Below are 14,706 nucleotides of genomic sequence, written 5' to 3'. Positions count from 1 at the left end.
CGACTATGAACAGAAGGAAGAACAACTACGTATTTCCAGTAGCCTTTCGAAATCACTTTCACACGTTGCCACGAGACACACCTTTTTAACATAGAAAATAATTCTTAAAGATGTAGAACCAAAAATATAAAAACAACGATTATTTCAATTGTACGTGCAAAGGTATAGCTTTTCTTTTCCAGCACAGACAGCGTGAAAAAGGAAAAGTTGTTTCCCAAAAGAACTCACTTTTGTATGGAAAAAGACCTTTATAATTTTTAGACTAAGGTTTTTTTTCCTCCAAAACCTTCTGCGGAAGGAGTGTTTAAGCACTGCAAGCACATGATTGACTTTTATTTTGACAGCTTAGAGTTTTAAAAGGCGCGAAATGACTTCTGGGCTGAAACTGCTGCTCTGTTTAATTATCGTTATCCTGTAAATGATGTCAGGAACAATATCAGACTAGAACTGGCACTTAATACACCAGGAGTGGATAGAGGTAATTAAAAGCATGAAGGATTTAATTTCAACTGAAACATTTGGAGCCCAGAAAATAGTAATTAAATGTAATATATGATTAATCAGAAACAATGCACGCTCATCCCACCAGCCAGTTCTACAGTAAGATTAACATCATGTAAAAAAAATAAAATAAATTTCAAATACAAGCCAGTAGGATGAACTTACACATTGTAAACCATATTCCTCCTAGAAATGCTTTCATTCTGCATATTTTGAACACAGCATTGCAGCTTTCTTCTATCAAATGAAATCAGTACTCCAAGACTAGCTTTCATAACAGTTTATCGATCCCAGAAACCATAAAGAAACAGCTTGACGACAACTATCATCAACACAATGACTGGAAGTTTTTAAGGAGCACTGTCAAAACCTCAAAAAATAAAAATTCCAAAATACTATACATTAAAATTTCCCATTTTTGTTAAAAGGCAGTAGAGAGACACAGTTAAGAGCCCACTGCCTCAAACACTGCCTCCTTGTGCACCACTCCCACGGACAGCGGGACACCCACTCTGATTTTCAAGCTCCGGCAGAGGACTTTCCGGGTTTGGGGCGAGGGAAGGGGTGTCGAGCCCGTGGCAGTGTTTTACCCGCTTTGCTGAACATCCCGGCCATCGCCCTCCTGCCGGCAGCACCCGCACCATGAGCTTGTTCTGACGCAGGGGTGAGGACAGGCTGAGAGAGCTGGGGGGGCTCAGCCTGGAGAAGAGACGGCTCCGGGGAGACCTTCCAGCCCCTTCCAGTACCTGAAGGGGGCTACAGGAGGGATGGGGAAGGACTCTGGAGCAGGGAGTGCAGCGATAGTATGAGGGGTAATGGTTTTAAACTGGAAGAGGGGAGATTTGCATTAGATATTAGGAAGAAATTCTTTACTCAGAGTGGTGAGCCCCTGGCCCAGGTTGCCCAGAGAAGCTGTGGCTGCCCCATCCCTGGAGGGGTTCAAGGCCAGGCTGGACGGGGCTGGGAGCAGCCTGGGCTGGTGGGAGGTGTCCCTGCCCAGGGCAGGGGGTGGCACTAGATGATCTTTAACGTCCCTTCCAACCCAGACCATTCTGTGATTCCATAAAGATGCAAATAGCAAATACTGCTGTAAATTGAAAAAATCCTTCCCTTCCATAGAAGTTTCCATTTCTACACCTATATTATCACATAAAGAAAAAGGATTACTTTTGTTTAAGGTCCCACCTCAACTTCTTCAGCCCTCAGATTGCATTTCCCCGCCGACTTCTCCCAAAGTGGACCAATCTCCCCTTCTTCCCAAATCTCACAAACTCGGAAGCTCGAGAGGGCAGCAGAAACAGGGTACTGCTGCTGAGAGAGGAGGAGAACACCTACTTTTCTTGAAGGTTTGAGGAGTAAAACATGCCTGCCTGCCAATGTAAAAATCTGTTGTGAAGTGGGAAGACCCTTGCTCTCAGGAGCCTCCCCCATAAGACTTCTGAAACACTTTCCTTCCACCAGGAAAACTTTCTTGAAACTTTACTGGGATTTCAAATGCTGAGAAGTCTCAAATTCACTCTTGGCCCATCTTTTTTCATCTACCAGAACACTGCCCACAGAAATTCTCGCAATCAGAAATGCACTAGAGATGGGTGTCTGAGAGCCCTTCAGAACCTGAAGCATCACTCATTCACTAACTAGCAAAGAGTCACCTATAAAAGTCAGTTAGCTTTCTTTAGCACTTAGGATATTTCTGATACGAAATTCTGCGTAAGCTATAAGCTTTATCTGAGAGGTAAACTTCAAAATTGATTTGCAATATTAACATTTTTGCTAATTCTAAAGAGTCAAACAAGAAGTTATTCACTGTAACAGACCACGTAAAAGGAGTATAAAAATAAGGATTACATCGAGCTTCTAACGAGATACACTGGAAAGTTCAAAAATGCAAAGCAGCTTTGCATAGAAAGCAAGAGACAAAGTATTAAATGTTTTCTCTGACTCTTGCCAAGCGTCCTGCTCTGCAGTGATGGATGAGGTTTCCTGGGGCTAAGATGCCAAAGCCAATTAGCCATGTCAATCCACAAGAACGCCAGCTGCCAGGATCTGACTTTATTACTGTATGACTTAAAAGTGAAGACATCAGCAATGTTTAAGTTCACATGACTCCTAATTTTAAAACCTGCCTTTTAAAGACTTAGGGTGGGGGTAGCAACAATGACCTTAAGTTTCAACCTTTTAAAATCATCACGGAGTGCCATGAATTATCCATAATTTGATTAGCTAAAGCATTCTGTTAATCAAATTAGTCTACATTATGCTCTATTCAAAAGAAAGTAAGACTTCAGCTTATTTCCCTCCTCATATGAGTTTTATGGAATGTTTATATTTAAAAGTAGCAATTTATTTCAATATTGCCTGTTTCAGTTGCCAAACTGCCTATCCCACAGAACATGATATGTGTAAAGTATATAGCTTACCCGTTCACGGCATCTAATTCTGAATTCCAAAATAAAATTTTTGGAAAGTGTCTTGAGCATTTATCGACTAGAATAAAACATGCCCAAGTCTTTGATTATTTGAAAACATCTGCATTTAATTTCTAAGCAAGGAGTTTGGAAATGTTGATCATACAATGCACTTCCCTGCAGTTACCACAATAAACTTCAGGATTCTGTGCAAGGGTAAATTTTTTCTTGTGCTTAGGTGCCTGTGGAATAGATCTGACCGTTACTGCCAGGCATTAAAAAGCACCCATTTCTTTTGAGTAACTTCCATTTTCCTCCAAACAACTCAGAAAAATTTCCTCCTTAAATTTGTTAACATTTCAGTAGAAACCATTTTGGCTTTTTGCTACTCCTACATTTAGGCTTCCTTTACCACTCCAGTACAAAACTGGCACACGGTGGTAACAGCATCTCCTCTTGAGCTGCCCTGCGTCCTGGGGATGCTGAGGGAACGAGACAAAAGCATACGTACACCAAGGTTACGGACAGCTACAAGTGTTCGCAGAAGAGAAAACGAGCTTTCTCTTCCACGTTCTTATTTAAAACTGGGTTTACTTAGTATTTCTAAGCTGGAGGGGCTTTAATTATTTCCGCAAACACATGCACATACATACCTAGGTATTACAGCAATTAGAAGAGCTGAAGCTTTAGAAGAGCTGAAAATCCATAAAAGCTAGTTCTCAATTATTGAGTCTACCTGTCAGAGTGCAAAGCGAAGGAAAAAGGGACCAGAATGAGCAAGGAGTACATTCTAGTTGTGCAGATCTTGGAATCTGCAAGCATTCTTGTTTCATTGTGATTTTTTCCTTCTTTTGAGATGTTTCTGAGAAACAACTTCGTATTTTGAGGCTTTATTTTGCAAAATAAACAAAGTGCTATTAGTACCTGAGAACGCTATACTTCATTACCATTTAATTATAGTGTATTAAAGATTAACTATTGAAATGATATAAAAAAATCAAATCACATTTCTCCCTCAAGCACACTGTCTTCAAGCCTAAACTAACCTGTGATTAGCTTCCTCCTTTGAGATTTGCTCTTTAAAACCTACGGGATAAAAATCCATCGGCCTTGATTCTTTTTCCTGAGTCTGGTAAACCAGGCTGCACTCAAGTTGTCTCTCATCGTCAACAAGGGCGTCTGTGACGCGTGACTGTCTATGCTGTGACACCAGCCATACCCCAGGTGTCATTCTGAGAACGAGGGGCTGAGGCGGCCTGGCTTTAAACCCTGAGACAGAGCAAATGACGGGAAGGTCACAGAACAAATGTCAGACGAGCTCCATCTGAGTATGCCCTCTATGAAATGGCAAAGATAAGTTTTCTTTGTTTTCTGCCTCAATTTTCCACTAAGATCCAGGCAGTAAAGATGCAGAAGCCACGTAAGAGGCCCTCCTCCTAAATCCAGATGACAAAATAGCAGAAAAATACCATTCCACAACAAAAGGCAGGACTTATCAAGGAACATCGCATGACCTGATAGAAGCAGAAGCAAACAACTCCTCACAAAATCCCAGGGTACAATGCGGGCCAAAACAGTAGCAAAAATGCCGCTATCAGAAGGGGGGAATCAGGACTCTCAGCTGAGCTTCAGACTTGAGACGTGTTAAGGAGGACGCACATATTAGAACCGTAGCCTCAGAGAAAACACTAGTGAGTTGATACTGATGTCTAAGTTGACACCAGAGAAGATTTGTTTCTTGTTAGCACTAAAGTTAAAGGCTTAACTTGTGACAGAAGTTCAAAAATTCTCAACTACAGCCCGCGGCAAGTCATCACCTGAGGCAGTTTGTCTGTGTTTTGCCATGAGTACTTGAGACTTCTTTCCAGGCAGCACTAAATGCTGTCCTTTTTGCTCTTCCCTCACCCAGGCAGCGACGGCAGACGCTTCCCTAGGGCGGTCAGGGCATCGCTTCAGAACACCATGCCAACGTCGGGCTCTGACCTCCACGAGGCAGGAATTACTTTAAGATCCTGAGGTCTGGCTCAGCATGGTTTTCAATGAGGAAAACTCGAGAGTTTCAAACAGGAACGTTTTTCTCTAAGTTAACCAGGCAGTCAGAAGCAGCGTATCATAGAATCATTTAGGTTAGTAAAGACCCTTAAGATCATCAAGTCCAGCCGTTAACCTAACACTGCCAAATCCACCGCTAACCCATGTCCCTCAGCACCACATCTACACGTCTTTTAAATACTTCCAGGGACGGTGATTCCACCACTGCCCTGGGCAGCTGTTCCAATGCTTGACAACCCTTTCAGTGAAGAATTTTTTCCTAAGATCAAATCTAAACCAAATATCAAAGTACTTGTGCTGTTCTAACAACAGCTTATAAAACCGAGAAAACAAGACAACTTACTATTCGAAGAACAAAGCTAGCCTGCAAGAAGGAACCAAGCAACGGTTTTGCTTCAACTGACACACTACAGGCTCAAAAGCTGCAAAGCAAGGAATGAAAGGGGTATCTACCCTGACACCATTAGAGAATAAATATACATTTATTTACTTTGCATCATTTATGGGCAGTCCTGGACAACCGGGGAGGTCCCAGCTGACTGGAGGTTAGCAAATGTGACACGCATCCACAAGAAGGGCCGGAAGGAGGATCCGGGGAACTACAGGCCAGTCAGTCTGACCTCGGTGCCTGGGAAGGTCATGGAACAGATCCTCCTCGGTGCCATTGCACGGCACATGCAGGAGAACAGGGTGATCAGGCCCAGTCAGCATGGGTTTGTGAAGGGCAGGTCATGCCTATCAAACCTAATATCCTTCTATGATAAGGTGACCCACTGAGTGGATGAGGGAAAAGCTGTGGATGTTATCTACTTGGATTTTTGCAAAGCTTTTGACACTGTTTCCCACAGCATTCTCCTGGAGAAACTGGCTGCTCATGGCCTGGACAGGTGTACTCTTCGCTGGGTAAAAAACTGGCTGGATGGCCGTGCCCAGAGAGTGGTGGTAAATGGAGTTAAATCCAGTTGGTGTCCAGTCACAAGTGGTGTCCCCCAGGGCTCGGTGCTGGGGCCGGTTCTCTTTAATATCTTTATCAATGATCTGGATGAAGGGATCGAATGCACCCTCAGTAAGTTCGCAGATGACACTAAGCTGGGCGGGCGTGTTGATCTGCTTGAGGGTAGGTTGGCTCTGCAGAGGGATCTGGACAGGCTGGACCGATGGGCTGAGACCAGTGGTATGAGGTTCAACAAGGCCAAGTGCCGGGTCCTGCACTTGGGTCACAACAACCCCATGCAGCGCTACAGGATTGGGGCAGAGTGGCTCGAAAGCAGCCCGAGAGAAAAGGACTTGGGAGTGTTGGTTGATAGCCGGCTGAATATGAGCCAGCAGTGTGCCCAGGTGGCCAAGAAGGCCAACAGCATCCTGGCCTGTATCAGGAATAGTGTGGTGAGCCGGACTAGGGAAGTGATCATCCCCCTGTACTCGGCACTGGTGAGGCCCCACCTCGAGTACTGCGTTCAGTTTTGGGCCCCTCGCTACAAGAGGGACATTGAGGTGTTGGAGCGTGTCCAGAGAAGGGCGACAAAGCTGGTGAGGGGCCTGGAGGACAAACCTTATGAAGAACGACTGAGGGAGCTGGGGTTGTTTAGCCTGGAGAAGAGGAGGCTGAGGGGAGACCTCATCACCCTCTACAGCTACCTGAAAGGAGGTTGTGGAGAGATGGGGGCTGACCTCTTCTCCCTGGTGACAAGTGATAGGACAAGAGGAAACGGGTTCAAGTTATGTTAGGGGAGGTTCAGATTGGATATTAGAAAACATTTTTTCACTGAAAGGGTTATTAAACATTGGAATAGGCTGCCCAGGGAGGTGGTGGATTCACCATCTCTGGAGGTGTTTAAAAAAAGGGTAGATGGGGCACTTAGGGACATGGTTTAGAAGTGGCTCTTGTCAGGGTAGGCTAAAGGTTGGACTTGATGATCTTAGAGGTCCCTTCCAACCTCAGCAATTCTATGAATCTATGATTCTACATGGTCCCTGCCAGCTGCTGCTGCAACCAAAGCCACTGTCGCCCCAGAAGAGGGGTGTAGGTAACAGTGACAAGGCAAGGAAGAGATGGTGGCAGAAGGACAGCTAGCATCCTTGGGAGACAAGTGTCTCAAGCCTTTACTTGATGCACTTTCAGTTACAGAGATCTCTTCTGAAATGCTAGAAAACTAGGAAAAACTCCCGGTATTCCATCTCAGGTAATATGCCAAAAGAACAGGTAGGCTCCCCCATGCCGGCAGTTCTTGTGTAATGTTACTGCTAAGAATCCCACGAAAGCACACCACAAAAGTTTACTCTAAAAAGAAAAGGTAAGAGTGGTCAAATCCATTTTACCAGAACCCAGCACTTCTAAAAAAAACTTCAAAATATCCATTGGGTAATAATAAATCCATCAGCCCTTCTTCATTCTGGATTGCCTCCATCTTTCGACTACAACCGAATTGTTCCCCATGGAGAAGGAAAGGAGCCAGTGGTGCCTTGTTTACAAAATGTCAGTTCAGTAAGTTTAAACAGAAAACATTTTCTGCTGTTACAATAAACAAACTGTGTAACCAAGTAGAATGGTTTGACAAAACAAACGGAGCATGTTAAATACGTATTCTTTCACAGAATTATCAATGAAGAAGTGACAATCATTAACTTTTTTTTTTATTTTAAAGGATATTTCTGAAACGGTACACAATGCTTTACGGCCTATAACAGCACTAGGTGGTAATTTCTCCGAGTGGCAAGTTATGCAAATGACAAAAACATGATTTCATAATCAAACAGCACATTACTCATGAAAAAACCCACCTTCAACCTGCATTATTCATAGTGTCCTCCCACGCTTATTTGCAACTGGCACGAGGTATTTCTTGAAACATCCTTAACCACCCGGACACGTCGGCAATTTTTGTACAGGGAGCACTCGATAAGCTGGTGAGAAAAATCACTCAGGAACACCCAGTGTCAGAGCGCCTGTTGTGTGCAAGCACCTTCCTCCACGACATTACCAGTTTGCCTTTAACAAAACCTTAAAAGCCCAGGAACAGCGTAAGCGCAGCTTAACAGTGCGTTTCTGTTGGGTTGTTCTGTTGCCGTAGCAAGTCTCCCTCCTCATTCTTTCACTCCTCCATGTATCACCCCCACAAAGCATGAAACAATAACAACTTTAGCGTAGATGGAAAGTAATACTGAAGGGCTGTTGGCCTCAAACATTCAAACCATGTTTTATATTGTGCCATCTCTCTGTCAAGCTTGGTATCCACTTCGCTGCCTGCGTGTGCCATATATATCTTAAATTAGGCTAATGGCTATGATTTTTTTTTAAGATATTGCAAAGCACGAAGATTTAGTGATATTTTGGATCACTATGACTTCTATCCCGTAAAAAAAAATCACACAAGTCTCTGGAGTTAAAGCTGACTGAACAGCACTAGATACTCATTTCTCCATTAGATCCCAAGGGATTTCTTTTTAAGCCTGTGCTTCAGCATTGTTGCATGCTCCTAAACCAAATATTTCAAGCTTTAGGAGTACAATTTACACGCAGCCTTCACATCAACTGGTTGGAATAAACAACGGCACAGTCAAAATGAACCCACATTTAGTCTATTTACGAACCGAAAAACAATTCAACTGTGAAACTGCCTGGACTAGTTTAAAAGCGCTCAGCCGTGTTACTGGCTCTCTATCATGTACAGAAGCAGAGCATCACCCACTGGAATGCCTTTGATCAGCTCGCTTCGTTCACTACTTGTTTAACGGGAACAGCGTTTTTTAGTAGCTTTAACTATTTCTCAACTGAAATATAAATGAAAAAGTGTATCTGAAATAGCAGATATAGGGAGGGGAGAGTTGGTATGTCTGGAAGCAAGGGCGAGGAGGTGAGCAGGCTCTCAGCTTCATCAGCAGGCTGCTGAAGTGAACACGCTCACAGCAGCTCTCATGCGTTTTCCAAAAAAATGTCACAAGTTCGGATGTACCAAATTCTGAAGGTCTTCCTTTACCCCACTCTTCTTACACTCCTGATTGTTCTCTCGGCGTTTCCCTTCATTATGACCGGTCTTTAATGTACGATCCCCGGGTTGTGCTGCATCTGGGAAGACGTATCCTCCCTCCCACACTTTGCTTTCAGGCTGCTGATGACACGCACGGCTGTGTATTTCTTACGTTGAAACACGACCTCTTCCTCTGTGTATGAGGACCTACGCACAATACCTCACAACTGGTAGATGCACCGACAACCACAGCATAGCGATAAATAAAACATGAGACTGTCGTAGTTCTGTGTAAACTCTACCCAGATGCAATTGCTGACAACAATTTCTCCAGCTCCCGTATCCAGGACTTCAATAATAACCTCTCTCTCTGGGCTCTTGCTAAATTTCTCTTCACAGTAACTGCAACAAAACTCATCCTTCCCTTTCCCCACAAACATCATTTTCTTTATCACACACTCGCTGCCTTAACTAGAATAGACTCGATGTTTTCTCATCTTTCTTCCACTCGTCATACCTGTAACGCTCCCACAAACCCTTCCCCATTACATCAGCCCAGCTCCAGTCCCTTCATGTCTCTTGACACAATAAATCCTCATTTCTCATCTTCAGATTGTACTTCTCTGCCTCCTTTTTATTCCTATCTTTCTTGTCTAATTTTTCAAATTTATACCTTTCCACTCCCTAAGGCTGTCTCTCTGGCCGGGTCAGATTCCTACACCTCCTCCTACCAGCCCTCAACAGCATGGCTCTGCCTTTTGCACCCACCTGCCTTACCTTACACCATGTCGCCCGTGACGCTGAAGAGCAGTCTGTTAATATTAACGTTTCCAATTTTGTAAATACAACACAAACATTACAAGCCATTGATATAGCGATGCACAGTTTGAAATTCAAACATGGCACGTAAACAAACTTCATTTTTTTCCTGATAAAGGAAAAAACCAACGCATTTTGTAGTTCAGCATACTCTAGCATAACTGCCTCTTTGGTGTAACATTTCAGTGACGACAACTAGGTTTTCTCAAACTTTTGTTTCTCAAAAGTTTTATATCAAATTGGCCCTATTCCAGATTAGTCCCTTCCTATCTTGCATATTGAAGGCAGCCTTTGTTTGTTTCGTCTGCAACACAAAAAAAGTAATTCCCAATCCAAATACAGGGTTTCTTCAACTTAAAAGCAACAACTCACCTGCTGAGCGGTTCCCAATGAAGTATGCCGTAGCTGTTTTGAAACGTAAGAGCTACACGCCTTACTCACGGGCAGTCATTTATATCACCTACTTTTCCAGATAAAAATAACTGAAGAGATTACATTTCACTTCCCACCTTTTGTTGGAATCTTGGGGTTCCTTTTGATCTTAAATTATGCACGAAGGATCACCTTATATACTCACTACTACTGCATCTCTTACGATCTTAGAAACTTCTTGATTTTAAGATGTGCGATCCAAAATGGAACTTGAAAGGCTCCGTGCTCCTGTGTGGTCCACAGCACCGATTACTGCTACTCTGCTCCGGGCTACTACAGAAACGTCAGCTCTCAGACTGTAACTAGTTAAAAATTTCCAAACCAACGTGTTCAACAATTAAAGGGCTCAAACATATTAACCCACTTCTAAAAACCTTGACCAACTTCCAGTGAGAAGCTCAGAAGTTGATCTTAGACTCTGCATATCAAAAAACTACAGATCCTTCACTCCTTCTTACTTATTTCTAGGTAAGAACTTATTCCTAGTTCTTATCTTAAAAGAAAAAAAAAAAAGAAAATCCAAGCCCCAACGTGCATTGTTGTATAGCTTCAATTTAGCAGAAAGCTAGTCTAAGAAAGCATTTTTATTTGATTTTTCCACAGAGTATACATAACCTAAATGCTTATTTTTAATCAGTCATTTTATTGTGTAAGCAGCAAGGAAATGCAACTGGGGAGTTCAGCTTCACGTGAATCTGTAATCACTGACTTATTGAAAATCAGCCAGGACACTTATTCACATGTTTCCAGTAGCTCCAGATTAGAAATCAATAAAAATGCCCCCTTTAGAACACCAGTCCTTAGACCCACTGCATTTCACTCCCAGCGCAGAAACAGCAGCCGCGCACGACAGCTTTAACACACCTTCCCCCTTTCCACTAAGCCAACTCATCTCCGAGGACAAACTGTCACGCATTGCCACCAGGACAATGGAAGTAACATTTTCTGATTTAAAAGCCCTAATATGGCTATAAAAGCTCTCTGCAGTCATGATAATTGCTTGTAATAACCAATAAACCTAATTACAATTACCTCCTGTCTGTCTAACGGGGCGACGGCACACATGAAGAATCACACAAAAAGCCTCAATTATTGTTGCTCAGGCTGCTAAACAGAGTTTAGGAAAACGAGAAACAAAACAAAAGAATACATTTAGTTCAATGAATATCTTAATAGGTCCTGACACAAGTTTTTAGAGAATGCAAGAAACGCAGTGTAGTTTCACAATCTCGCTGCCGTCAGTGATGATTACAATTCGACAGCTTTCAGAATGGGGTATGCTAAAAATGACAGAAATAAATGTTTTAGAGGCTTAGTAAATTTCTAAGTGAATCTCATCAAAGAATATAAAGTTCTAAACCAAAGACAAGCAACACGAATAAGGAAACATTTACAGTGATCACACAGCTTGCTAACGAGGTATGTCATGATCAAGGGCAGTTTACGAAGCAAACCCTGGTAGCCCTGAGCTCACCAAAGATTTGTGACGAAAATAAACCATTACGCTGAAGAGAACATCCATTGCATGGAATGGTGTCAATAAAAGGTAAGCGCATCAGTCGACTTTTCCCTTCTCACAGCACCCAACAGCACGGGAAGCGTGTGGCACGGCAGCTTACGAGCCGCCAAGGTGACGACAGCCTTCTCAGAACGGCGATACTGGGAGGTGCTGCTGTTTAAGCACACCTATCTCACCCTTCTCTCAAAAAGTCCGTCCCAAATGAACGCAGTCATGCCCCACTAATTACCCCCATTTTCATAACCTATGCTTCCCGAGTGAGGAGTTTCTACACAGTTTCCACACTCTCCTGAATTCAGGGAAAACCTCAAACCTTTCACGGTTAACATACCCGTGCAGGAATCCAGCCTTGTTCCCACACGTTATTGAGGGTGTGAACATCTAATTAATTAAATTTCAAGAAAAGAGTTTTTTAACTTTTCAATTTAGGAAAAAAATTTTACAAATAAAAGGAATCCTAAAGGATACTGTACGAGCCATCCAAGTGAATCAGCTATAAAAGTTAACACGGTACCTGACAGTAATAAAATTAATGGCAAGAATTAATTTCTTCTCTTCTGAAGTCTGTGATCTGCACTTGAGTCTGTGTGTAATGACAGGCAGTATATGAAAACACAATAACCCAAGAAACAATTTCTGCCTGAAGACATCGTTAAAACACCAGAATTGGAGAGGGAGAAGTCTGTAAAGGGTTTGGCAACCACGTACAGGGCGTTTCCAGGACGTTTACCTGCTAGCAAACGTATGCTGTCACCTCCTTCCGAAAGCCCCCCTCCCAAAATCGTCAGAACTACAAGAGTCACCACCAGTCGCCTTACAAGGATGGACGAGAAGGTACCAATCTTATCACCCCAGTCCGTTCTGCAACACGTTGCCTTTGTCTCATCACTTTCACTCATTAGAATTCTTGGATGATGGTGAAAAGATCACACGCGCACGACTCCACTGCAGCCCCAGCAAAGCGTTACAGTGGCTGCAACACAACTCTTAGGTCGTTTCCCTTTTTGTAGTTTCTGTGACTCTTTACACAACTTAAACTTTACAAAAACCTCAGATAATTCTTTTGGCATAATAAAATCAGTTCTAAAGGAGTACCATCATGTAACAGAACTATCAGGTATTTAGAAAAAGCTAACGCTCAAAGTGTCCTTTAGATAAATTCACTACTGTTACGTATTTGAATGAGATGATAGGGAATGTGACGCAAAAACATTTAAATCTATACAACCACGTGGTAAAAATGTTTGCATGTGCCATATTTGACATTGGTTTGTGAAACAATTAATTACAAAACTAAAGTATATGGTGTTGAATTGGTCATCTGCAAAATAATGAACATTAAAAGGACCAGATGCCACTCTACTACGGAGGGGATGTACAGAACCACCCATTTTCCTGGGGCTACGATAGCAGGAATTTTGAGCACAGCACAATGCGATACCTTTCAGCCTTTGCTTTACAGCTACTTCCAAAACACCTATAGTCACAATTTGCTTTTAAGATAAATTTTATTTACCTAATGACACGTAATTTTTAAAGAAAAAGAAAAATCCTGGAAGCATTAAAAAGGCACTGAACCTCAGCATCCGTTTTAAACAAGATACATTTCCAATGGATCTTACAAACCTGTATTTTTGAAATAAAGGACTACTTACTTGATTGGCCATGTAAATTGTGAGGAGACCTCTCCTGTAAACAGAAACGATAAAATTAGTGAATGAATTAAACATTTTATGCACACTGAAGAAAAACACTTTAAGCCTTAATAAATTAATGCTTAAGTTAAAATTAAATTAGAGAGTTTAAAAAACAGACCATTGATGGAGGATGAATCATTATCACCCTAGAGAAGAATAAGTACAAAACCAAACATAGCACCTTGACAGCACGGTATCCAAAGAAGCGAGGAATGACAGGACGAAGTTATATATAGCAACCTGCTGCCGCACGAGTCCTGAAGCCCTCGGGAAGGCGCAAGGCACCTTGAATTACACAGCACCTCGCACAAAATAAAAGCCTGCACACGAGCCTGTAACAGAAGCATACAAACAGTGGCCAAAGCTAAATTGTGAATTTACAGAAGAATGCTCGTGCGTAAGCTCCTGGTTTGTGATGAGTGCTATGTCGCTCAAGGTGCCTCAGCCCTTCTGCCTACATTATCACGAAAAATGGTTTCTCCTGGGACTGACGCTGCAGAAATCTTGGCTCAAACCAGTACGCCCTATCTTTTTTAGTTGCAGGTCACAAACGCAACAGTGCCCTGGCACATTTTCTCCTCTAACCTTTATCTAATCTTTTTTTTCCCCCATCTATTTTTGGATCTGCCTCTACGTCTCAGCCCAGAGCGCACACTACCATTTAGATAGGGAAGTATAAACTTGAGCTCACGCTCTCACACTTTTCCTGACTTTCTTCTCACACGTGTGCTACTGCAGCACAAGAGCAAAACGGAACTCTTGGCTACGCAGACGTGAGCTGCTCCAGTACAGCCTGTATTAGGTGTCACTGCAGGGTGCAGATGAAAAAACCAGTCATTTTCTGTACCTCATTCACAAGCCACCATCGGCCTTGACAAAGCGGAAAACCTTACCACTGCAGATTTGCTTTGCCCACATCCCTTCCTCCTCTTCTGCAAAGATTAGCACAGAGAGTACAGCCAACGGCTGCAACCCTCAGTTTCAGTATTTTTTACCGGAATGCTGTTCTTAACTTCTTGATTTTACAGCATTGTAGTATTTGGGATTTTTCTTATTGCCCCCGCTGCTATTACACACAAAACTTGAAAATAACATAGAAGACACCACATGCATAACCATTAAAGTTTCTCAGTATGGAACTGAGTTTACAACCTGATCTCATCTTTGTCTTCACATCATTCAGGATTAGGTGGGGTTTTTTTATATTGCTACTACATGAAAAACAGAGGGTCCAACCCAGGCTCCCGTATTCCATTTTGTCATGAGACTACGTTTTCAAGCATTCATAGAGTGCTTAAGAGAATGGTGTA

General features: G+C 42.6%; 1 protein-coding gene across 1 annotated transcript in view; it reads right to left on the bottom strand.

The window, feature by feature from the left end:
- The window catches only part of TMEM135 (transmembrane protein 135), a 198,056-nt gene that overhangs the window by 141,238 nt on the left and 42,112 nt on the right, over positions 1–14,706 (bottom strand). The window contains exon 4 of the mRNA XM_074572505.1: positions 13,355–13,388. Within this exon, the coding sequence (XP_074428606.1) occupies positions 13,355–13,388 (34 nt within the window). The remainder of the gene's footprint in view (positions 1–13,354; positions 13,389–14,706) is intronic.

Source organism: Larus michahellis, chromosome 1 (genome assembly GCF_964199755.1).
Source record: "Larus michahellis chromosome 1, bLarMic1.1, whole genome shotgun sequence".
Lineage (NCBI taxonomy): Eukaryota > Metazoa > Chordata > Aves > Charadriiformes > Laridae > Larus > Larus michahellis.
The sequence above is the reverse complement of the archived record's forward strand: the minus strand, read 5'-3'. Positions and strand labels throughout refer to the sequence as shown.